This window comes from Conger conger, chromosome 4 (assembly GCF_963514075.1).
Source record: "Conger conger chromosome 4, fConCon1.1, whole genome shotgun sequence".
In the NCBI taxonomy this organism is placed as follows: domain Eukaryota; kingdom Metazoa; phylum Chordata; class Actinopteri; order Anguilliformes; family Congridae; genus Conger; species Conger conger.
In genome coordinates, this window is record NC_083763.1 from 56,047,782 (window position 1) to 56,075,262 (window position 27,481).

A 27,481-nucleotide genomic window follows, 5' to 3' on the forward strand; every position below is an offset into this window, starting at 1 on the left:
GCCAAATTTAGTGTCATTCTATATCAATAAGAGCATGGAAATGCATTAAAATCCAATGGAGACAAAAAACTGTTACTATAAAGACAGAAAGGAAAGAAAAAAGAAATCTGAGCTTGTGATATTGTACAAAACAAATACACGTCTGGAACCAGGGGAAAAAAAGCACTAACATATTAAAAACTATAAAAGGCATAAAGGAAACCAGGATTTTTCTCTTCATGGATTGCGATGGTTCTCTTACAGTGGGATATGGTGGGGATTTGCATCAATTTTATTTTTTTTAATACCACATTAATTCTTCAGAAAGCAAGTCCTGGATATCAAGTTCAGACAAGGTTACAGCTTTTCTGTACAGCTGCATTTCTGCCCAGTTATTTCACCCATTAAAATCAATATCATGATTTTGAATTATAAAAGCTGAGGAGGTCAACCATGACAGCTGGGCAATGCTCAACATAATACACTCTGTAACTTATTCATTGTGAAACCTGACCAGTCTCTGTGAAAACTCATAATTACGCTCACCACTGTGTGTAAAGCAAGGGCTGAAGGGGAGAAGAGTGCAATTTAAACTAAAATAGCTACGGTATATTCCACTCACTACATGAATATATACAGTATACTGTACATTTACAATTTCAAATTGCTATGGCATAAAATTGGATAAAATTCCAAGTCCATGTTATTTTTAAATGCTAAAATAGACACAGAGGACACCTTGTAAGCAAAATGCAGTTCATACCCATGGACAACATGAAACATTATACATTAGTAAATTACTGGAATGTTTTTTTACTCCCTCTTCTCACAAACAGGTGTGGTCTAAAAAAATTGGCCAGATCTACGTTCTATTTTGACCTTTCATTTATCACTCTACATTACATAGCACAAAGATAACTACCGCCCTTGTGAACAAAGGAGATGCACAAGCCTGTCTCTTTATCTTCTTCCTTGTTTGTCTAAATGTTAAAGACAAAGCGGGCTACGATGAACAAACAAGTCTGCGATGGTGGAATGAGATAGGTGGCGGCCTTTGTGTATTTCAGAAGACTAGACTCTGTGACTTATCATTCAATCATGCACCCTGTGCTCGGTGGACTGCCGTCTAAACACTGGGTTAATCAATACCCCTTCTCCTGCAATCAACCAGGGAGCCACAAAATAAGACCAGGGAAAAAAAGGGGGGGGTGGGGGCATGGGGGGTTGGGGGGAGAAGAGGAGAGGGCTTTTAGATCATGGATTACAGTAATGTTGCGTTTAGTTTTTTAGCCATCAGCCCAGTCATTTTTATCATGAGTTGAGTGGCTTGAAATGCATTTTACACAGCCTGCAGTTGTGACATGGATCTGATGAGACAGAGGAACGTGAAACAGTACTCTAAAGTAACCTTGCAGAACAGCACATGTTCCCACACCACCCCCCATCCTCCCTTTGTTGTCCCTGGGGCTTCCAGTACCATACGAGAGCAGGGCTATGGCTACCCAAGCCTGCCTCTATCCTCGGCGTTAGCCATGCAGAAGCCTATGCCACTCTGGGACTGCGGAGAAAGCTTTTGAGTGAGTTTGCACACAGTGAACTCCAAATGAACTGGATGAAATATTAAAGGTGCAGATGGAGCTGTCCAGATGATAAGAACAGCTCGCGACGTGTCATGATCCAAGCTTGCGTTAAAGCATTTCAGGCATACTAATGGCTCCCCACCACTCATTACTTCCATGTTCCTTTTTCATCGATCTAATACCCCTCATGCTGAGAGGAAGGGCAACCTCAGCCTGCACACCAGCTGAAAGTGCTTCCTCAAGACTTGCTTAAGTTGAGCTTTAAGACAGGGCGTTTTTTCATCGTTAAAATGAAGCTGTGAATTTCATAAATAGGAACATAGAAAGAGATATATAATATCCTTTCAGCTAGTGTCTGACTCAAGAACCTACACAATGTTATTAATTATTTTTAAATGAGAGGTGGTATGGTGATATAATAGTTGTTAGCATGCTGTACTGCTGTTTCTGCTCAAGACCAAGAATGGATAGTAACTATTTAATCTGCTTTTCGATAAAAGCATTATTAAGATATTGTCTCACTTCCGTACAAGAAAAAGAGTCAAAGCCACACTGTAGCAGGTTTTTGATATCAAACTTGCTATTGCAAGTTGGTGCAAGAGTGGGAAAATTGCAGTTTTCAACTACTATTTGCTATGTCAGTGACATAACAGTTTTGCTGGCCATGCAAGGTTAAAATGACATGATTGGACCCAGAAAAGGGGAGCTACTTAAATAATGTTCAGGGATAATGTACATGTCGTTTGTAAAGGTTCTGTGAGGTCACTGCATTTGAGCATAGAACTATGAAAGAGTTGATGAACACACCTCTGAGCAAATATCACCTTTCTTCTCTGAACTTCGAGAGAGCCCATTTTGAACAGTTACTCATCTGCCAGTGTGAAAGATTAGAGGGCAAACCAATAGACAGCATAAGGGCTCCAAGGGCCTGTCCAACAAATGCCACCTGCTATTTCATTTTTTGAAGTACAGAGTAGAGATCCCACAGGCCTCTTAGTTCTGAGTCTGATCTAGTTGAAGATAATAATGTCATGACCAGTAAATAATTGCACTCTTGAACAGCACATATGTCAATATAATACGCTATATGTCCTTCACCTACATGCTCCATAACCAAACAGAAAGGTGCTTTTAGATTCCACTCTCAGTCACCAACTGGTTTTCTCAGGGAACATTGTATACTTAGGAAGACACACTCGTGTGTACACAAAAAAGAAATGAAACACTATATCAAACATGTCAACAAATCTGTATGAGTCAATGCGTTGATACGAAAGGTAACGTCATTGATCTGTAGCATTAAATTGTGATTGCTTCGATGAACAAGGAGTCTCAGCACACAACAACATAAAGTTATCCCAAAGACACAACACCTTTGGTGCACAGAAACACCACTATAATTATATTAATCAGAGGAGCCTATAACAGTGCAATCATCAACAAATAACATTGAAAGACACATAAAATAGTAAAATGTTACAATATCACATATCCTTAACTATGATGACTTGTAATTTAGCAATGGTTGTGATTAGGTTAAAAACTGTGATGATAGAGGATTATATTATCTGTTGCCCATATATTACTTCATATGTTAAACAATGTACTCAAAGAGCAAAGAACACTCTCTACATTACCCACGATTCAACTCCTTTGAGAAAAAAATCAAAGAGCAGAGAATTATTGAAGCAAGCTGGGTAAAATTACAGGAAGTATTACTCAAACACATGCTTTCTCACTGGAAAGATTGTTGTCACTGCATCTGCTCTTGTACATGGAGAAGTCAATTTTCCATTAAGCTTTGAAGCACATTTCTGTGGCCTGTTGAGATCCATACTCACATTCCCACCCTTTTGATCACACACACACACACACACACACACACACACACACACACCACCACACGCTTCCACACATGCACACACACACCACCACCACACTCACACGCATGCATGCACACACACACACACACAGTGCGAAAAACACAACCTACCATAATGATGAATGTGACTGGACCAATGAAGCTCCATATGAAGTGATTGTCCACCCTTAGCCAACAACTGCAAAACACAAAACAACCCTGTCAGAGAGGATTAACATAGAACAGATGGAGCAGTCTAATTCTTTGCCTTTGAGCAAACTATTAATGCAGGGCTAGGATATACAACTGAAGGGCTTTTGTTCCTTCCCTAGTAGCGGCCACAGAAATAAATTTTGTGTCTCCAAACAATAAAACATACACTGCTCCCATTGCAGTTCATGAAAGCAACAGAATTGTTCATGGATAAAAGATTAAATAAAAAGAAAGGAAAGGAAAGTGGGATGTTTGTAGTAAATGTTACACAAATAAATCCATACTCCTGCTGTGGAATTTGTTGTGGCATTTACTTGGCTGCATTCATTTAAAAACAGAATATTTCTAAAATCTAAATTTCAACTAAACTGAAAATCCTTGCAAGTAACCACAAAATAAAGGCCACATGTCAGGAGGTTGGGGTTATACTGCGTTGCATACCATGTTACACAATTAACACAATTCAAGAAAATAATGTTTCAGTACTTCTAAAAGATATTGTGCAAGATTTATGCAAAACCTTCAAATTATTTAACAATTTACCAACCTACTTAGTATATGTGCCACTCCCTCCTTTAAATCCCAAGCATTTTCAGACTAAGACAGTCCAAATCTTTTTTTTTTTTAAGTCAAGCAATCACTATACATAATCAAGCTGACCAAAATGTGTGCAAAAGCATGTTGAGCCAAATGTCAAATATGTAGAGTGAAGACACAGCTTAGTTTTCATGCATGTTTGCTGAAACACAGTCAGCCTTTGTAACACACTTTTACTCTACTTTTTAAAAGACCATTTAATACAGAAAGTTGCCAGAGGGCATTTGTACAAAATGCATTATAGCATTAGCTTAAATCAGTGTTGTAAGATTGTCAGGCATTTAAAAGACATTAAAGGAACTGCCATTGTAGACATTCGGTTTACTTTTGAACAATCTCCCAGGTTCAGCTGACTGCAAGAATGTTGTAGCTGCACGATTCATTCTTATTCCTATTTTAGCACCACGACTGCACTGGATTTCATTTTCAGATCTGCAACATAAGGCGATTCTGCAAATTTGCATACCTATGTGGGTCATTATTAAGAAAAAAAAAGAACAAAATTAAATCTTTTGGGCTTCACTTACGCCTTCTTTGTCCCATAGCTCCTGTAGTCAATTGCTGCAGAGACACCCACAACTATTGCAGGAACAATGTAGCCAGAAACGTAGTAATACTTTCTGCGAGAATATTCACTCTCAAAAACTTCAACCAGCATGAGGTAAAGCTGCACGCCTTCCAGACACATCCAGGCAAATGCAGCCAGGAAGAAAAAATGCAATATCCCAGCAATGATGGAGCAGCCAATCTAAAATGGATAACAGGAAAGAAAATGATTTTGAAAAAGTCCTGTCTTAGGAAGAGTTTAGGTTACACAATTTTTACAGAAAAAATAATACAATTTTAAACCCTGCTTTAATACAATACTGTCTGTTTAATAATATACAGTATCAATGGATGTTACACAATATATGGCAAAATAAGCAAATTTGAAGGAATGGGGTTACTTTCTACATCGTGTGACAGACTGAGTTTCTTTCTGACATTATATCCTGGTGTGATTTGACCTTGCATCTATCAGCTTTGGCAATGGTTGTATGATAAACAAATATTCTGAGGTCCCATGGTTAATCTATTAGATTTTTCCTTGTTATTTAAACTAGCATAGCCAGTGGATAGGAAATCATCATCATGCAATGGCTACACAAAATATCATTGTTTCTCAGGAGAAATTGTTAAAATGGAAAATCAATTAATTATATTAATTCCAACATTTCTTTTTGCAATGAAACAACTTAGTTATGGCTTCGGGTGACTCAGAGGGAAGAGGCTGACAGACTCAGTTCTGATGTTCGGACTTCTTTAATCCATATAAATGTTTCTGCCTGACACGAGCTGTATCAGTAAACAGCACTAAAGGTTGAGAGCAGAGTCATATTCAAACTTGTCAATTTCAGATGGAAGGTTTTTTTTTTTTCTCTTTCGGTGTGAAGCAGAGGAAATGGATCACAAAATCAATACTGAAATCTCTGGGCTTACCCTGGGTTCTGTCATATCGATACCAATTAGGAAAATTAACTCAGCGATGAAGAGATTGATGCATAAGTTCTTGTGGATGGTGTTGCGATCGCTCTGCAAGCCTCGGAAGAAGCAGAAAGTGAAGATGCTGACAGCCAAGCAAACCAGACTGACGACAATCCCCACCCGGGTGATGACAGTTAAGAGCAACTCATGCACTCCGTCTTTACCCTGAGGAATGAAGGATGGAGCAAATTAACATCCGCTGTTTGTCAATAAAAACTGAAGATCCAAGATGTTGACATTCATCGTGTACAGGCCAGAAAATTACTACTTTATTTCAGAGATGACATGCAAAAATAGCAGTTCAACTGCCATCAATCAATAGCTCAGCACAGTCACAGCACGATTAGTTCCTATGAGGATGACCAGCCACTTTTGTCCCCTGCTTCAGTCTTGTGTGATACAATTTTGTCAACTTTTTTTTTTGTCAAATTTTTATTACAAAAGGAAGAATATTAGTGAATTCCCACAAAAAAAGCTTGGAAATTTCACAAAATCCGTACAGCTATAGGTCTTCTTGGAAAAAAATACATAACAATTTTACTCACCACAATTTCTCGATGTGCCATTAGAATAGCAAAGTTGGTGAGGTGGCTACAGGAACAGGTTGTGTGAGTTTTGTTGGTGTCCAGGCGTTTACAGCCTTGGGTAGACCAGTATCCCATCATACTCCTTTCAGAATAGTTCCAAAATGAACAGTTTGAGTTGAAGTAATGCTCAGTCTGAAATTCATGAAATTTGACATGATTTTAATTAGACAATGTTGCTCAGTGAGGGAATGGCAATAACCATGTCCAAAATAATACATGCACATCAAATGTCATTAATATGTAGGTTGTGTTGTGAGAGTTATCCAGTATTTTATCCTGTTTGAAATGACTACAGACCAAAGAGAGAAGTGCTGATGTATTTCACAAAGAACTAATCTCACTTTTACACTTATCTTTCATTCTGTATAAAATGCTTGAAAAACTGTGCTTTGGCATCATTGATTATATGAGTCTCTTTAAGGGTTAGATAATTGTTTGATGGCATGTCTTTAGAATTGCATTATTTCCTTGATAAAGAACAGAATCAAGCCAGGGCCCTCTGGGATCACTCTTGACAACTTTAAAAGACAGAAGATAATTGGTCTTCAAGCAATTTCATCCTGCATTGTATGGCTAATCTAGGAGTTAATTTTCCACCATAAAAGAAAATGGCATCATTTACATCCTAATGTTGATTAGAGAATTAGTTTTCATTAAGAATTCACTTAAGTTCTAATAACCATTGGTGCAGACTTATTTAATTTTATGTTCAATGACTTAAATAAACTCTTCTGTGACCTAGCCAGGCTTTTACAATGCAAATGGAAGGATTGTGTCTGCCTAGCTGTTCTCTCCCACTGGTTTTATGACCTCTCCATTTATTCATCAGGAGGACTCACGTCAATGTGCTCCAGGGTAAAAATCACGGGATCCGTAATAAACACACGACTGGACTCTTTGTTGATTGAAGCTGCAATGATGTGTGAGTTTACTGCCACAGAATGGTTCCGTCCGTTAGCTTCATTGCCAAATTTAATTGTGGCATTTTCTGTGCTGAGGAACTGCCCCAGGTTTTTATAAAGAACAAATACCAACTTGGCCACACCTGAAACAGAAAAAAAAAAAAAACATGAACAGAATAAAGAAACTCAAAGCAAACAGAATAAGTTTTGAAAGGCAAAATTGTGACAGCTAAACCTTTTTGAAACACTGAAATTAAACCACAGACAAGAAAACAAATGAATTTAATTTTAAGCCTTGTCTATCAAAACTTGAGTTTGAAGTTCAGGTACATAGAAGAAGTCTCTTATAACAATGCTGAAGAGTAATCACAGTGCATTGTCAGTTTTGACATGGAGCATTGACATTTCTGTTTGACACCTTTTCATAGAGATTTGACAAGGGAACAAAAGTCAAAACAAACACTGCAAGGTAAAAACTCCTGCAGTCCTGGCAGTGAATGGTGTGTGTGGCTCATGCTTACCGTTTCTACTGTTGAGCTTCACGGTGTTAGAAGACAGCTGGATAGAAATAGCACCCTTACTGGTCTGGGGAAATCTGAAATCCTGCACCTGACCATCTGTGCTGAGCACATAAACGTCCAGGACTGGCAGGGTCCAGTGGTGGAGGGGAAAGAGAGGACAGCAGGATACCAGAAATTTTAGTTTGTTCAATTTACCAAGAGAAGAGGTTAAGAAAAAGAAGACACAATTCTACATTTGACATTCAATACAAAATCATTGCCTTAATAAATAATCAAATAAATACATTCCAATTAAAAACTAAAAATAAGACACATAAATGGATGATATGGTTAAGTTATCTATGTAAAAAGAAATATTATTACATTATATTTCGTTTTTCAGGAAACATGCAGAGATAAAGAGGGAAATAGAACTGTTTGAAAATAGTATCTGAAATACTGCCAGACTGCTTTTCTTTTCTTTGTTGGCAAGTTATGATCAAAGATCAGACACAACTAAACACAGTTTCACAGAGTATGAAGATGGTCAACATTTTAATAGTGAAAAACTTAGCAAAAGTCAAGAACATTTGAAATTGGTCTTGAAAATATGTATCCACACAACCATGACTTGTTAATGATGTCTTTCAATGGTTTGATTTCAATTTTCTCTTTTTTTGTATTTTTTTTTTAAAGTGCTCTGCAGCAATAAAAAGGCTTTGCTGATTTTGCATGGTGTCTTGCATTAATTATTTTTTATAATTAGATTTGAATTCATTAAAACATGTGTCAGGTCACAAATATTGTGCTTAAAAATATTGAGCCTGGTTATGCCTCATTTGGTTATGCATTTATTGGAAAATAAACTTTACAAATACATCCAGTCCTTTCCTGGATTCCGCAGCAAGGTGACATTGATGAATATACATGGTTCAGAATCTCTTCTTAAAATTTACCATTCTGAGATACACAGACATACGGTCATGGTGTCCACCACATCCCATTTAATTCCCAACAGTGTCTGCAGTGACTTACTCTCAGTATTACAATGAAAATCTCAAAAAACAAAACGAGACCACATTCTGAGATTAATGCTTGTGTGCAAAAGGAGAAAGAACAATCTAATATCTGTGTTTTCTTTTACATACAGATGATGATAACAATCAATTAATTGAGGTAAACTTTGTTTTTTAGAATAAATCACTTACTTATATTTTCTGCTGGTACTTTCACTATAGCTGGTTCCATTAGATTGTCAGCAAGGACAAAGGCTCCTTCCTCCAAGGTATCGAGTAACATTGTTGCAGCATGTGTTTGCTCTGTGGAGTTCATATCTTGCCAGGATTTCAAGGCTTCGGGTCTCAGAAGATTGTCAACCGTATCTACAATAGCCTGTGTGCAAAGAAGAGACATGTCAGCACTTCAGAAAATATACTTAGAGGCCTGCCAGCGTTCAGCACTGTAGAACTGGAACAGTCCAAGCCAATAGCAGTAAAGACACTTTGGACAAAGCAAAAAGCAAAAAAAAACATACGAAAAAAAAATTATATTCAATTTCACTGTAATATTAAAAAAGCTAAATTCTACACAGAAATATGCTGATTCGACAGATATTTCTGCTTACGGTGGCCATCAAAACAAATGGAACTGACAAGAAAGATTCTTCCTTATCGGAAATACTATTGCAAGTGTATCTGTGCGTTCAAGTAGATAATTAAACGTGTTCAAATGCGAGGAGAAGTAACAGCAAGAGTAAACTTCTGGTTTCATACAAGGATTGATCCTGGAAAATGAGCTTTTAACTTTGTTTCTATAATTCTCGTTCTGTAGGCTCCGATTCTGCGTTGAAGACAGTGAAAAACGAGTTTGGTAGCAATTACTAAGCCCTCTATACAAGACATGCCAGGGCGCTATCCTATGGTGCTCTTAACATGGGATGTAACGCTGTGCAGGGAAACAATAACCACACCAGAAGGAAGTACAACAATGTGCATACCTTCATAAAACAGGTGAATGAACAAATTTATATAAGACATTTTCCATGTTTCACAATGAATGAACACATTTATATAAAACATTTCTGATGTTTCACAATGAAACGATTAAATGCCTTATAACAGAGAAAAATATGTTTGAGGCCTGCTTGAGCTTCACTGGAATAGAGGTCTTTTGAAAGGTATAATTTAAAATCCTAGCTTCTATAAGCCGTGAAAAGTTTCTTCGTGTAAATCTTTTCAGACAATTCCCATGATTTCCCCTTCTTTTGAAAGAGCTGAACGAGCTTCATTTACCTTCTCTTCTACAATGTTTACTTCCCACAGAAGCTAAAATGGTACTCAAGTGGAGTGTTCCTATTCTCTGATTGACTGCTTGATGCCAGCTGACCTAGATTCTATGTGTTAAATTCAGTGATACAGGTACTGAGATACTGGGCTATGTCTGTTCACGAGCATCTGACAAGCCAAACTGCTGATTTTCTGAGCTGTCCATCTGGTCTCTTCTCGCCGGCTCACTGTGCAGTGACATTCATAAGAATTCTCATGAGCAGTCCACTGTGCCCACAGCACAGCCTTATTTTGCTCTTTAAAATATGCTAACATATGTTTAAGTGAATTGCACTTACATTAAAGCCACAATGTATTTTTCTAACTGAAAATGCCTTCATTCTATGGCAAGCACTCAATGCTCATTATTACCATGCTACTATCAAGCACTATATTAATAATTGAAAGAATTATTAATTAAAAAAATCTTTTTTAATTAAAACATTATTCCTACTAATTATAAATCCATCTGGAAGAGCAAAAGTGTATACCTTATTTAAATGTCAAAGCTTTTTTATATACAGTTTATACATTTTTATATCCCTTTCCAGTAATTATGTCCGTCCGTAATAATATTCTGTCTCAAGACCAAATGGTCGCCAATAGTAAAAACCATAGAAATACTTGACTGCCTCCCTTACTGGTGGCCCCCTTACTATTTTCACAGCAAATTTCAGAAATTTGTGCAGTAGGAACTGTCTTGGAATATTTTTCTTCATTATTCAGAAAAACAGAAGCTGGTAGTATTAAGTTGTAATTTATTCATTTGTACATTCCTAATCAAATCCGTTAAGCCTGCTTTGCTGAGTAGCAGTCCAGCAGAAACTATAGTAAATACAGAGATTCAATGAGACGACACTGAAATCTCCTTAGAAAATAATCAAATGAATTAGACCGATCAGCTAATCAATGGGCATCCGGCTCTTCTACTAATGCAGAGATAATGCAGCCTCACATTAAATATGTCAAATACTGCTGATTCACCAATTTAGTTTGAAGCCCATCTTTGCAGTCATAATGTGTCATTAGGCACATAAATATGGCCCGCTCCACTGACTGGGCTAAGGTATGCATGTCAAAGAAGCGTGCAAAAAATGAACAAAAAAAAAAGAACAAACATCAAAATAAACTAACAAACAAAAAAAGAAAGCATGTGTATATATTATGCATGTATGTATGCATGCATGCACTGAAAATACAATATTTGAAAGAAATCACTATCAAGAAGCTGTCGACCTTGAAAGGAGGTGGAATGCACTTGGATGCCTCTAATAGGAGAGGGAACTGTCTAATGCTCACAGTGATAGGGCTAAAGCCATTAAGTGAAGAAGGACACAAATTGATTTGCCCTAGACAGCCTTATTAGCCATAGGGAATTGTGGATTTGTGCTCCTAATTTATGACACAAATGAAAATTCCTGTCCTGATGAATGAACTTTCTTGACTGGAACTGCCATGAAGGCAGTTATTTTTTTTTATAGTAATTTGTCTGTAAATTAATTAATGAATAAACAAACAAACAAAAAAATAAAAAATAAATAAAAATAAAAATAATTAGTGTTGCCCTATAAACCACATATGCCCATCCAGGCTTTCAGGTTACCTTAAGCCAGCAGCATTAATTGAGCACAGTGCATACAATTCTTAGTACACCATATTAATCCAAAGCAAAATGCCTCTCTGGGTTTCTTGGGAGACCGACATAGGTAAAATCACAGTTCATCTTGTTCGAGACACAGAAGAAATTAAAAAGTGAAGCAAAGAATACAAGCATAGCAAGGTGAGTACATACATAAAAAAATATATAATAAAAAGAAACGACAATAAAAAAGGAGGGAAAATCAGTAGGAAAATGTCATTAAAATGTATGACATGATTTGGACCAGATTTCCCTGCCGCTTAAATCACAATTTTCACTGTCAGAACAGAGGAACAATTACAGCTGTGGGAAATCAATTACTTGTAAAATGTTTCAAGCACAGAGAGAGGAGAGAGGCTACATGGCAATACAAATACACATGCTGCTGAGCAGGGGTAGGGAGGGGTTGCGGACCAGCAGAGTGATACAGGAGCATAGCTGCCATACCTTCATATATGCCCTGCATGTCCTTTCACGCTTTTGTAGCTTTTTCATTCGAAACAAACAAAAAAAGATCAAACACAGAAACACACAATTAGCTAATTTATGAGCTTCAGCACAAGTGTCCATTAATTTAATGAAGATATTCAAGCTGTTACAATATAACACTACTTGTCCTGTTTTCCTTCTGGACAAGATACAGGTTCAGAAATTGAACCTTTCTGACACTTCCTGTCATGCAGACACAATGTCAGAACCAGACCTTACTCAAAGCTACCTTTAGAAACATACCAGGAAATCATTATTATTATTAAGCCCAGTGTAAAATACATGCATTTTAATGCGTGGTTGTGTATAGGGATTTATTTATTAAAGTTACAGTTAAAAGTAACAGTTTTATATTTATGTTTAACCAAAGAAGATTTGAGTTTTGAGGTGATTCTACTGTGAGAGTATACGGACTAAATTTAAGGCTCGTGGCAATATTGTTCTCCCATAAATAAGGTGTACTGAGTCCTGACAAAAATGCACTCAACATAATAAAATACATGTCCATGCTGAGTGGAAAATTGGTCTCTGGAAATGCAATGTGAAATCAACCATGGTCGTATTAATTGTGCATTAAAGACAACAGCATACTGCCACTCGCTTTAGATATACACTCACCGAGCAGTTTATTAGGTATTTATTAGACTTATTAGATACTCAAACCTGTCACAAATAATGTCACAAATGTCACAATGTCACAAATAATCATTCCACGGTCAAAGTCACTTTTCTTCCCCATTCTGACATTTGGACTGAAAAACAATTGAACCTCTTGACCATGTCTGCATGCGTTTACACTGTTAGTTACTTCCACATGATTGGCTGATTAAATATTTGCATTAACAAGCTTGTGTACTGGTCTACCTAATAAAGTGCTCATTGAGTGTATATAATATTTTACCTTCACGTTTATACATTTATCCAATGTGCTTCTGAAACTACATTTCTCAGTTTTGTCTGACTTACTGTAAATCTATAAATAAAGAGAAAAATATACCCACTAGAATTTAATAATGGTCCAATATCGGCAAGATTATAAAAAAATAAAAAAAAACAGAAAAATATTTTATTTGCATTTGATTAATATTATTGCAAGTATACTAAAAAATACTTGCTCTCATGGAGAAAGATATTAACAGGCTTTAAAAGTTGCTTAGAACCCACAAGGAAAGGCACAAGAAAATAGGAACAAAGCTTAGCAACACAGAATATTTAATAAGGAGGGAAGGGCCAAAATAGCCACCAGGGGTAATGGGAAACGGAATACCTTATTAAAACTCCGGCCTGCAGAGTCCTTCTCGCTGGGTCTCAACTCCTGTAGCTGAGCGTCTAAGATATCAACCAGCTGCTCCATCAATCTCACCGACGAACTAACATCGCCAGCAAAGATGGGTCCTTTGGTATGCTTGGCCAGCTCATTTGCAAGGTTAGCTGCATTTTCGCCGCTTCTGATCTGGAGTGATATAAATTATCATCTCAGCATGGTTCAGAAAATATTGCAGTAGACCGCGAGGCTCTCCCCTCTCATTACAACATACCCATGCTGTGATGAAATATTCCTTTATACCACTACACATGAGGAATCGGTGACTAATTAAAGCTGATAACATTCCTTGGGTTTATTAGCCGAGATTCCTCTACAAAAGTATGTCATCACCTTGCCAGAAATAGTAAGGAATGTATAAGAATAGTATTTTAATTAATACATTTTTGTGCACAAGACAGAATTCCAAAAATTCTAGAGAAGAGCCAAGTAATATCGGTCCACACAGCAGGATGGCCATTGAATAGCTAAGGGTTATATGTACGCTGTGTTACCACTCATTATGAAGATGCTGAATAATGTTCTCTTTTCAGCTGTGGAATGAATGAATAAAGGAGTAGCAGAAGAAGAGGAAGCACTGGGAATCCTCCCACAAACCTTCTGAGCAACTTGATTAACCCAGTGGGAAGTGCAGTTGCTAAGGTCAGGCCCTTTTGGGTGCCAGGCCCCAGTGGATAGCACACACAGATAGGAGGCAGTGCCTGAGAGACAGAAGAAGAAAAACAGCTCAAGTGTTAGAATCCCTTTACTCCGTATCTCAACAGCCCACACAATGTATATTAAAACTATTTGCTACAAACAATATTTTTACATCAATGGTGATTCACTTCAATACTAACTATAAGCTGTCAAACATTTTCCTTTAGAACAGGTAACGGCACTAGATGTTTCGACTTATGTAATGCTCTTTACCTCATAATTTATGCAGGACTGCGGCAAGACTTCTAAAAGGGCATGGCAATTATTTGTTTTTATCTAGTCATCAAAATAGCTAGATATGAATCAGAATGCTAATTTAATCAGGCTTCGTCAAACTTTCTCTAGTCCAGTGCCAAGAGTATACTAGATTAAACAAAAATGGCATGTTATACATTTGCATAAATCTACAGTATATGCTGTCATATGAAATATTGCATAGACTATGCAATGTTAGTATTCTTCATTAGTCTAAGAAAAAATGCTGCTTTATTCAAAACATCTCTTATCATATCTTGCTGTGTTCTAAATAAGATGAATACTTAGAGGATGGTATTCCTACATTATATTAGATAAATAACAATTTGTGTTTGACCTCCACAGGCTCCATTTTGTCAATACTATCTTCAGTGTTGAACCATGGCAATCTTGAGCCTCACTGACACATACCTCCAGAACAGTTCTGCCAAATATCATATCAAAATAACATGCCATTGTGCTTGACTAACTAAATATTGGTCAAATAATCCACCAATATACTGCCTTAAAACAACTTTCAGACTTGAGGAACACTTAATAGACACACTAATATTTTACTTGCTAGTGAAGAAATAAACTCATTTAATATCCAGGTTTATATAGAGCCACCTAATGGTAAGCTACAATCAACTTGATATGGAAGAAAATATTATAGAATGAACATGCATACAGCTGATCTGCATTTTCTATTGAAATGCACATAAGCTAAATGCATGTTTTACCCTTTACAATTACTGGAATTTCCTCATATTTCTGATGGCATAATAATAAATTACAATATGCACAGTTCTGCATAATGCAATCCAGTATTTGTAAACCTTTGAATATGTTAAAAAAAAATTTAAAATATCAATATTCGAGGCAAATACATATTGATAGAAACATAGATGCTCAACTCAGCCCTATTTAGTACTCATGAGAGGTGAGAAATCCATTTGTGGGTTAAAGCTAAATATGTTGCTTACCTCTAGTTCCCTTGGGGCAAGGCCTCTCCACCATCATTCCTCTCTGTGTCTGGGGCCATGATATATCCCTTTTCTCGGTACCCACACAAAACCTTTCTGGTAGGGGGAAGGAGTCCGGGGAGGGTGGGGCTGTGGTTTCAGGAACTTCAGGAGGTGTTTTTGGCCCTTTGTTTCCTTCTCTTGGGCCAACTGTGGTGGTGGTGTTCGCCTGGCCTTTCTGTGTAGTGGTGGTGGTGGTGGTAGTTGTTGTTTTAGGGAGGTCAGTGATAATGGTCGCTTCTGATATCGTTGGCACTAAAACAGATTTGAAGACAACGTTAGTTTAGTTATTTCCCTCATGGTTCTGAAACCCTTTCCCAAATAACAAAGAATGAACACCCATACAAATAGTCAAGCTTTAACAAATTGCTGACGTAGCCTGGTAAATTATGTATATATTATGGAAAGTGAAGTCAAGATTTGTTCAGCAAATGTATTCCTTTTCATTGACATTTTATCCCAAACACTTCAAGACTGCAGAAATATAATTAATTCAATTAAAATAATACATTGAAACAGAACAAAAAATAAATAAAGAGCATTTTTAATCAGGCATTTTAAGGCGCAAATTATGCAAATGTTTGCACAGCTGTGTAAAATACATTGGTGTGAATTTGTATTATAGCTATGCCAAAACAAAAAAGATACATTGTAAAATATTCTGAATAAAAAACATTGATAAAAAAATATATATATGCAAAAATGAAAATTACTGGTTTTATTGCGGCTTTCAATATTGCATACTGCACACCAAACTTGGGTCGAGTACATAATTATTTTGGATTCAAATACTTTTCTATGCTTTACTGAGCTTGTCTGGTGTATTGGAACCTATGAATACCCTCAACAAGTACATAGCCCGGCTTCTGGTCCTTGAGCACGGAAAATTATTTAAAGCCCAAAAAATGACATAATTGACCTAGGTCAACTGTGCAAGGTTATTGTACCATACAATGACATCAAGTAGATGAAGTAGACCACAGAAAACAGCATGACTGAAAATGATTATTTGTCTTTTTCTATTTAATTACAGATGTGCTATTTAATTTGTCCTCAGACTGGCTCCTTTCATGAAGAGGTTGCCAGCACTTTAAAGTACAGGCTAACAAATAATGACTACCATTGCAGAGTTCGTTTTTACCAGACTAAAACAGGGTAGCCTTGCCAACTAGCAAGAAAACTGGATATTTAGCTTGCTGGTTAACCAACTAATTTCCGTACTAACTCATAACAACACGGTTTAATTTGTTCATTTGAACACTACATCACATTGATTAAAAAAAGGGAAACCTACTTCAAATCATTCCATCTGAACTTTGCCAGTTAATTAAGATATACATGAATGGTCAGTATGTTAAAGCTAGATGTGTGTTTTGGTTACTTACTACATTCTACTTTGTGGTTACTGGCAATTCAAATAATGACCATCAAATGATAGATCTGCAGCATTGCAGAGCTCTATCTGTTTCAAAGGAGACACAACTCACATGGAAGGAGCAAACAGCCGATTGATGAGGGGAGTAACCTATCTGCATTGTTCCAGTCACGTTTTTGGAGAAAATAACTTGTCTGTGCTGGGGCTGAAATTAAATTGACTGACTGAATTTAATTTTTAATGCAAAAGAATTAAACAAAATTGAAGGGCCTTGGTGTATCTTTGGGATCATTGTCTTGCTGTGGGATAAAACACAGTCCAATGAGTTGGAAGGCATTTGGCTGAAATTGAACAGATAAGATGCTTCTGTACACTACATAATTAATTCTACAGCTGCAATCAGCAGTTACATTATCAATGAAGACAAGTGAGCTAACGTGTGGCAGTCATACAGCAGCGTGCAAAAATGTGGGAACCCCTGCGAACCTGACCTCTAAATGGTACAACATTTCTTCAAAATTTAAAGCAAGATGACCGTTTCGTTTTATTTTTTTATAGTTTCAAAATAATAAAACAAGGAAAAAGGCCCAGTGTAAAAATTTGGGACTGTCAGTTAGCACGCTGAAACTATAACAGCTTGTAAACACTTCCTGTCGCCAGGTAGAATAGCATTCCAGTTGGGGGACTGTGGTGTCCATTCCTGGATGTACTTGGTACATGGTTTATTGTGAGGTATGCTTTGGATCATTGTCTTGCTGGAATACCCAAACTCTCTTCAAGGTCAATGTCTGGACTGACCTTTGAACATTAGTCTCAAGAATTTCTTAATATTTTGTGGAATCCTACCACTCATAATATTTCCTGTGCCCCCAGCTGCCACACAATGCCAAAGCATAAATCATCCACCTCCATGCTTCACAGTTGCCTTAGTGATCATATTTTTAAAAAGTAACAAAGAATAATCCGAAAAGGGTTCCCAAACTTTTGCACAGGGCCCCTTGTTTTATAATGGATAAACAGTAAAAAACACAAAAAAAAAACTTTCTTTAAAATTTGCAGAAAGGTCTCTACCATTTAGAGTTCAGGTTTTTTTTCCGATCACATACAGATTCATTGTAACAGGCATTTAAACCAGGGGTGCCCAAATTTTGCACCTCACTGTACATGCTGAAACTATAACACCCCCACCAACGTTTCACAGATGAGACAGGGTGCTTTGGATCTTGGCCAGTTCCTTTTGGCCTCCACACTCTGCAGACTCTTTTAGGTAATTCTTAGCTAACTATAACCTGGCCACACTGTTTCTGTGGCTATCTAGGGTTTGCATCTTGCAGTGTAGCCTCTGCAGTTACTGTCTTCTGCAGACAGTAGTCATCTGACACCTCCTGTTTCTGATCTCTATCTCTTGGGCATGTGTTTTGGGGTTTTCTTCATTATGGAGAGAATTATTTGGTCATCAATTTTAAAGTCTTCCTTGGCCTACCAGTCCCTTTGTGATACCTGAGCTCACAAATGCTGTAGTTCTTCTTAATGATGTTCCAAACATTTTATTTTGGTAAGCCCATTGCTTGGCCTATATCTCTGACAGATTTTCTTATTGCTCAGCCTCATAATGCCTTCCTTGACATTTATTGGCATAACTCTAGTACCAATAACCGACCACAAGAAGCAAGACTAGATACTGAAAGCTCTCTTACACCTGCATTAAGGAAGCAATTGAACACTAACCAGAAACACCAGTGAAGCTATTTGTCCAAAATATTATGGTGCCCTGAAATGAGAGGACTATGCATAAAAAGTGACGTAAAGTCAACATAGTGAAACAAAAATATATAAAAATAATAAAAGCTGCAACTTTAACCACATGTGAATTGTTTGATTACAAATCTAAAATGAAGGAGTACAGATCCAAATCAAGAAATAATGTCTTTCTCCCAAGAGTTATGGAGCTCATTGTATATACTGTATGTAAATCACTTGTTGTCATAGGATAATGTGACCTTTCAAGATTCCCTTTTATCAATGTAAAAGTTCACCGAGGCAAGGATGAGGAATGTGTTATGAATCATTCTCAACTGACCAGCAGATACCACTCCGTGCACTCCCTGCAGGGGCTGTCTTGGCAGCAGCAAACATTTCATGGGATGCAATATGTCTTTTGATTTAAAAAGGAAGAGTTTTGGCTGGATGGATCTTTTTGACACTGAGCTGACACCAGGTTTTGTTGTGTTCGTCTTTACCACAAACACCCCCACCCCAACACCTTCTACCTCCAATGCTTTTCTCAACATGCATCATTTTTTTTGCTGGAGCTGTGCTGTCCCGGCATCTGAAACCCTGAGGCCAGTTCAGAAAATACTTATCAGCGCTCTGACAACTATAAATATCAAACGGATGTACCTTCTACAACAATGTGTTGAATACTTTTTGTAATCCAATTTAATTCACATCTTGGCTGAATGAGTGACCTTATTGGAAGAGAATAACACTTTACATTCGGTGATCTTTACATCGTAAGTGTTCGAATGGCTGATTTGAGTCTAAAGAGTCTAATAAAAATCGTTTGAGGTAATGAAAAACGAGAATACCTGAATCATTTTAATTTGTATATGAAATAATGGAGAAAAACCACAAAATCAGCAAACATGTTTTGACATTTGGGTTATCATTATTACCTTGTCTAGAGGGCGGTCACCATGTGCTGTTTTTATAAACGTTTCCACCAGACTACTTGTACTGGCTTGCTGTAATTCTGTAATTGGTGAGTTAAACTGAGAAATTATACCTCTTTGATGTCTTGCTTTACAAGTTAGCAGCAGCATTACTTGGAACCTTTGTAACCTTCTAGGATATGCCAAGGGAATTATTTTCCCCACTGCCAATTTCCTTCCCTGATTCATTGTGCTTATTTTATGTTTCCAGTGATAATGATAACCAGTAAATAGGTACACTGGATTCACACTATTGTTCTGCTGTGAAAGATTATCAAACTCCCTTTACCAGAAGACAGACATTTAATGTGTAAAAGAGACAAAAATAATGATCGTTTGAACGCAATCACAGGGAGTAGCAGGGTTGCCACTGTGGGACTTCAATGATTGTTAAAATAATAAACCTAAACCAACTCATGCAGCAAGCCTGACCACCAGCAACTAAAGCAAGACTATTCAATCTTGTGTGATGCCTATTCACATTTCTCCCCACAACTCCCCTCAGTTATGATTCTTTTGATTACAATGAGGCAATCGAGCAGGCAGGGAACAGAGAAACAGACAATCTTTTGTATGGCTTTCTGACACTCCAGCCAAGACAGGCCTTCAATTAGGTGTCAGGGAATGAGAGGCTGTAAAATAGAGATCTCATAAAATATTCAGATAGTCCTAACAACCATATTTATGGCCTCTATATGATCACACCTCCCTGAAACTATATGTGTACCCCTACCAATGGCTTTGTTTTAGTTGAATTAAGAGAATAATCATTGAAAAGACAGAAGGGAGTAAAACACCTGTCTCTTGTAGTCAACAGGTTAACGACCCCAATAACAACAATGATTAGACTTCACTAGCGCTCAGCACTCAACATCGAAGTGAAGAAATTAAAACTGACAGCAAGTGTATCCTTTATATTATGCTTAATTGCTTCACTTGCCAAGTGCAAGGTACAGGTTTTCAATTGAGTTATGTTTTGCTCAAACGATTTCAAGAACAATAATTGTATTTTTAAAAATTTAACATAATTTCATTTAAATAAAAAATAGCACAATTTATTGATTTTGTTCCAGTTGTCACCCTGAAAACTTTGCTTTGGGCAGCAAAACCCTTTTAAAAGATTTAAGTGAAGTGTGCATTCCAGGTGGTAGGCAATGAGGAGAGTAATAGCTTCTGGAATAAGTCAATAGTGGCTCAAACACTTAAAACCGTGTTCTTTAGATCAAAATGAAGCCAAGTGAAGTCTCGGCTGGGAATCCCCCCAAAAGAAGCAAGCAGAGAAAGAAATGAATAAACCATCTGCTTCAATGCTTTGTAAAACAGCTAACCCTTCAGAAAGCTGTGGTGTAAATCTGTTAACACAAACATGATGAATCTATATGCAAAATAAATAAATAAAACACACACACACACGCACACACACACACACACAAATTGGCAGTACAATATTATAGGATGGAAGAGTGAGTACAGGGCAAATTATAATGAATCGGTGTACACCAGGAATAGGAATCAAATGAGAGAATAAGCTCCATGACACTATACAAGGAGTCTTTACCACAATAGCACTAAAGATAACAGTTGCATGACTAACATAATAACTGCAGTAAAATGATAATGAGTACATTCCTGCAGATACTGGGAAACTGCAGCAACTTGATAATTGGGTTAGGGCTGTGCAATCATGTGCCGTATGTGCCCCATATATTGGAAGAATTTGTTCACTCTTGATGTGCATCTTTTGGTTTATTACCATCTACATTCAAGCATTTGCTCATCAACCTTCAAAATGTTTGTGTATAAATGACGTGCTAATTAGAGAGGGGGGTAGGTTTATGGTTCAAAAAATAATTTAACACTTTACTTGAGTATGAAAATTAACTTTTGAAAATGTTACTCTTAAAAATGGCAAACACAAAAAGTTGACTCACCACTGTGGCTTCCAACATCTATTCTCTGTGTGGTTTCGTATGTGCAACTCATCACAAACAGTAAATCCAAGGAAGCAGAAAAGCAATCGTGTGTTCCAAATAGACCGTACATTCACATCAGCACATTTGCAGACACCTCATAGCTATCAGGATGTGAAATGGGTCAGCTCCAAAGCTTGTGAACAAGCTCACAAATGTTCAGTGTTCAGTTGTAAATATTCACTAATGACATAGTCAGGAATTCTGTTGGATACAGGTTCATATTGAGAACCAAATTGACTAACTTTCGGACTAGATGGTGTTGGTGGGGTTGCAGTGGTTGGGGACAGTTTTTTTTGGGAGCTTTTGATAAATTCAACATGACTAGTACACCGTGGTTGCAACCACTGTGCGTCCATACACACTATAAAATTATACAAACATTCAATTTGATTCAGTGTATTTTTCTTGAAACATAATTTGGAATGTATGGGCCATTTACAGATCCAAATTGAACATTTTGCCAAAGCATTACCTACATTTAATATTACACCAGTAATCTGGCCGACAAATTGTTCCTTTGCAAGTAAGGGATGACCAAGGGGCTGGGCATTACAGTTTGAATGGCCGATGCTGAGGTGGTAAATTAAGGCTGAGGGAAATTTTCCTCTGCAAGAGGCATCCAAACTGCATAATACGCAGCTCGAAGGTCATTATCCCGCTTACAACAAATTGCATAACTGTAGTTAAAACATGGCTTTCATTCGCTGTCACACAAATTGTGTAATATTAAAATTCAGTTACCTCAAGTTTTACGAAATGGTGTCATAGCACATTTGTTATCAGTGATAGCTAGCTTGCCGACTATTGAATTACACTCAATACAGAGGCTAAACTATGTAGTGTCGAGCTACAACTAACTACCCCCGACAGTCATTCATAGATATCATGCTAACTAGGCTTGCGCAGGCAGTGGCTGTGTATATATTTAATTATATATATGACATATATATGAAAAAATTCTATTTCACTAATAAACCTATTCTAAAGCTTTCGGAACCACATAAACTGTAGGTGTTGGGTCCATGCGCAATTAGACACAAGTGCATCCAATAGTTGGTAGCATGCAAGAGCTGTATTCATTATAGGATACCATGTTCTTCCAATTTTCATTAATTAATTAACTGGTTATTAATATAGAGCTGAAGCACCATAGGACTGCTGCTGGGCCCAGCTGAATTGTAAATAAGAACAAACACCAGTCTGTGGGCGCTGTCACTCAGCATCCTAAAGTCTACCTTGATCAGAGGCCAGACACAAATCTCTGCCAAACACACCAATACTCATCTGTAGGGACAAGGACTGACGACTATAGAGAACAATGGGGGTCGCTATCAGCAACAGCAGTGACAGAAACCCATATGTACATACACACACCGGAGACAGAAAGAATAACAATGGTAATTTTCCACATCAGTACATTTCTTTCACATCGATGCATTGCATATTCACTTAATATTGTTCATACAAACAGTGCTATCTTTAACATTTTCCCCAGCACCTTGATCTTTGATCCTGCATAACTCGGGGCATGTACAGAGAGACATTTACAATTCTGATTCAGAGCACCTTGGACCACTGCAGGCTTTGTTATACATATTCAATTCAGCCCTTCCGTTCACTCCCATCTATTCCTGGTATACTGGGTATGTGCATGTGCAGCATGTGATTTTAATTTTTTTACACCCTGGTGCATTTGTGCATTTGTTAGAAACAGATCCATTATTAGGACATACAGCTGCATTAAAAGGACAGCCATTTGTGATATTAGTGATTACAAAAATAGCAGTTTAATGGGGGTTGAGTCACTGGAAAATGATATATGGGTTGGGGGAGGAACATATGATTTTCCAGTGACTCAACCCCCATTAAACTGCTTAATACTCACATATTTGATGCCGAGTGCGACACAATCCTGTGAAATGAAATTATATGTACCTGCATAATAACAAAATTGGTGGGGGAATATTTTGCTGCATCTGATATACACTACATCTCATTTTGGATATGGATTCCTTTGTACCTCAGGAGCAATAGTATGTAAATATAAATATTAAAAATATTTTTTATAAAGATAAATGAAATTAAGGCATTGTCTGCCCTGGAAAGTGTATATGAAAAAAGAACAGATGCCCAGGTGACATTCAAACAAAATCACACTGAAGCAAGTTATCAAAGTGCTGTTGTATCATGGATGTCATAGAAATACCAAAATGTTGGTATTTCTAAACTTCTGGGCCAAATAAGACAAACAAATGTAATGAACCCATGCAATGCAAGCAATAATCTCAATATTATACAGACATGAAGACAGTATGCTGACAGCAATAATGTACTTTTGTAGCCCATAAAGACTAAAAAAACACCGTAAGAATACACATATGCAGAAGCATGAAACATTGCTTGTGAAATGTGAAAATAAAACTAATGTTGTGAAAATAGGCATTGTCCATTAATGCTAACCAAACACATATAACATGCATGCATTTCTGCATTGACTCGCACTAGTGTGTTCTACCTTTCCACTATCATAAGCATAAGGTCTGTTTTCATTTGTTTTCATCAGTGATTAGGATGCATTTCTAATTACATAATCAATGAAATGACAGAATGGCCCCATCCTTCCCTAAAACAGTCATAGGTGCACCAGCTGCTATTCTAGGTGAGCAGTTCTGAATTAAATTTTGTGCCAAACTAAAATCACATAAATGAAGATTGAATTGAATCTAATTGAATTGAAGACTACTACACACTTACGATATGTCATAGGTATTGATTAACACAAATATTTGTGGCTGATACTTCCCAATTGCACTGTATGAGGCTATTTGATTCATTCACATGATTTATGTGCCCATGTTTTTTAATGGATAAATTATATGGATAATAATGTGGTTTCAGCATTAGGAAGATAAACTTTGAAAGTACAGTTTGGTGTTTGTGAGATAAATATGTCGGAAATTAGTACATTTTATCTTAATGCATTCATAAACTCTTTGACTTTCATTTGAGTTATGCTGCAAATATTTAATTAAAATCCCATATACATTTTCAATAGGCAGAAAAAACTTGAAACACACTGGTCTTGAATGGAAAAAATGAAATATTGTGAGCCATCAACTCTTTCCACTGATGATTCTGGCTCTATCTGCTCTACCTGTCGAATACTAATTCTCCAATAGGGTGTCCAGGCTACATCGCCTGGACTGAATTGGGAGATTTCTGTCAGTAACAGAAAATGTACAAAGTAAATACATTAATAATATATTGTGTGGTGTGACAATCGGAGGACGGTTTCTCGACCTCCAGACTCAGAGGGTACACGCTGCATTCTTTGGGCTAGGGCTTTAGGGCGAGAAGGGATTACGTATAGTAATTATGGTTATTATACCCCTGGTATAGAGACTATCTGAAAGTTAAGTCTGCCTCATTTCAGTTCTTGACAGCTAAATTAAAAAGCTCTCCTCTGACATGACCCTGATTGATCTCGTTTCTCTGCGCAGTCTGGCTGCTTCTTCCCTAGGACATGCTGCACTTCACACCCCCCCTGTAAGTGTTAACTGTTTGTTCAAAGGGCCTAAAGGGACTTTAGGTTCTGCACTAGCGGGTGAGATCTATTGTTGCCCCCAAGGCAGACAGCACACCTGCCTGGGCAGGTAGGATTCAGGCTGATGAGGTTAAATCTCCTTGCTTGCTGTGAGCTGAGCTCATAGTCTCACCCCATGGGTATTAGCGTGAAGGGTGTGGGGGGTACTGTAAACACTGTCAACTCACAGAAATCCCAGTGCACTGATCCCTTATGATATGGTAACCGAGTTGGTGATTTTGTTTACTGCTGAGCTGTATTACTTTAGTCTGTGAGGCCTACTATACCCAACAAGCCTGTTACACATCTAACATGTATTCGACTCTAAATTAAAAATCAGTCATCTGTAACATGGCCAAATGCGAGCGGGGGAATACCACAGGGATGTAGACACACACTGAATGCTTGTTCATATTATTAGGTCAAAGCACACTTTTTTTTTTTCCCATGCAAGAATGAAAGAACCAAAAGATCGCTTTACCTTGTGCTGGGTCCGGGGGTCCAAACTCCAGATTATACCTCAATATGTAATAATTATTCCATACATATAGCTGATTATCTCTCGGATTGTAATCCACAGCTGCAATATACTGGTACTGGTTGGGAAAGTGAATATCCACATATTCGCCCCGATTCTGTTTGGTGTTGTAGATGTAGTCGATCAGGCTCTTGCTGACTTCACTCTCATTGTCCTCATATGTGGACCTCACTACGTAGAGGACTCCGCAGATCATGAAGGCGTTGGAGGCCGAGCGCTTGTCATATGTCGTCTCCCAGGTTGCCTCGAACCTGAGGGTGTAAGGGTTCAACTGGCTGATAACCATCATCCCATTATTTTGCTCTGTGGCATAGATCACCCACAGGCCATTCTCATCTACGGCCAAGTCGATGTCAGTTTTTCCGCCCCACTTGTAGGGCGACGTGTCATGGTAGTTGGCGTTGTTGATGATGGCCTCCCCGCTTTTGATCCTGGTCCTCAGGTCAAACTTGACAATGTTTCGTGTCCGCTCCTTGTTAAAAAACACTGCACCGTCATACACCACAAATCCAGTGCCGTCCACCCGGTGAGGAAGTTTATACGTTGTGGTCTGTCTAGTGTTTTGGAAGTCGTCGAGTGAAGCATACTCAATGAGTGTATCTGTGCGATAAGGAGTCCAGGGCATGAAATAGATTTTGTCACCCGCTTGAAGGGGGTCTTTGCACCATGCGCCTGCTTGTTGCTCCGCCTCGTACAGAAAGGATGTATCTCCAACTGCTTTCAGTGTTCCGGGACAAACAAAAACTAGTAACGGGGGAGAGTAAAACAAGAGACAGATTTAAGTAAACAAAACACTAATCATCAGGTATTTAAACAGGCCACGTGGAGCTCTATATTGTTTTTACATTGTCTTGGTAATTGGGCTGTCCAAGAAAAGTGGGACAAAAAAAATCATTTCGGTGGCCAATGGACTACAAATGACAGATATTCTCAAGCAGTATTGGGAGTTTGGTTTTGTGCATGGAAAAAAAGAATAGTAAAGTTGTTAAACAATGATTATATGAAATAATATATTAAATGTCTGAAACACTGAGGCCTTGCTTCGTGGACTTATGTACAGACATAGAAACAAAAACGGGGGGGGGGGATAGAAAAAAAAAAAAAGAAGCAATTGTCCTGTAAATAAAAGCAGCCAAATAAAAGCACTTGGTGACAGAAAGGTGGTTTAAAGAGCACGATTCGGTATGTCTGTAAATGTTGGTTGTGTGACACTTGTCGATTACACCACCTTTTATCTGGTGTCAGACAGGCTTGTTACAAGTGGTGCAAATGTCACATTTCTTAGATTTTAAATTCATGTAAAAAACTGTAGTTAAAATAAAAATCTTTCAGAAACACAAAACAAAGAATCAAAGGTGGAGAGAACAATAAGTGGTGGGACTGGGGGAAGGGGGAGGGCAAAGAGAGAAAGACAGTAGAAGCAGTGAGTTCTAAAAGGCTGAGAAACCCTGTTACCATGACATGCTATGGAGAGGGTTTGAGAAGCCAGGCAAAATGAGATTGTGCTAACAAGAGAAAGCACCCAGGGGTATGGAAAAAGAACCCCTAAGGAGTCCAGTCACTACACCCCATTTACTTCTTTATGCTGCCAGTGCATTATCAGATTCTTAATAATTTTACTTCCATGGTTACAGTTTACTGACCTTTTACAGTTCTGAAGAGGTTTTTTTTTTCTCTTTTTTTTTTCTACTGCCTGTTAGGATCAGAACACCAGTGGGGATAGGAAGGTTTACAACCATATGCCACAAAACAAGGAGCTAGGGTTTGGATCGTGTCAGTTATTTACCTTTTTGCTCCACTTCTATTTTAAGCGTTGGTAGAGAG

General features: G+C 37.6%; 1 protein-coding gene across 3 annotated transcripts in view; it reads right to left on the minus strand.

Moving 5' to 3' along the window:
* Positions 1 to 27,481, minus strand: part of adgrl2a (adhesion G protein-coupled receptor L2a) — a 116,026-nt gene that overhangs the window by 14,703 nt on the left and 73,842 nt on the right. For 2 of the 3 annotated variants that reach the window (XM_061237814.1, XM_061237813.1), the window contains exons 5-16: positions 25,601 to 26,401; positions 15,439 to 15,732; positions 14,117 to 14,220; positions 13,463 to 13,648; positions 12,154 to 12,192; positions 8,952 to 9,135; positions 7,765 to 7,887; positions 7,181 to 7,386; positions 6,300 to 6,473; positions 5,710 to 5,919; positions 4,758 to 4,978; positions 3,553 to 3,619 (exon numbers count right to left, since the gene is read on the minus strand). In XM_061237814.1, the coding sequence (XP_061093798.1) occupies positions 3,553 to 3,619; positions 4,758 to 4,978; positions 5,710 to 5,919; positions 6,300 to 6,473; positions 7,181 to 7,386; positions 7,765 to 7,887; positions 8,952 to 9,135; positions 12,154 to 12,192; positions 13,463 to 13,648; positions 14,117 to 14,220; positions 15,439 to 15,732; positions 25,601 to 26,401 (2,609 nt within the window). The remainder of the gene's footprint in view (positions 1 to 3,552; positions 3,620 to 4,757; positions 4,979 to 5,709; positions 5,920 to 6,299; positions 6,474 to 7,180; positions 7,387 to 7,764; positions 7,888 to 8,951; positions 9,136 to 12,153; positions 12,193 to 13,462; positions 13,649 to 14,116; positions 14,221 to 15,438; positions 15,733 to 25,600; positions 26,402 to 27,481) is intronic. The other variant, XM_061237816.1, reaches the window with a different exon arrangement.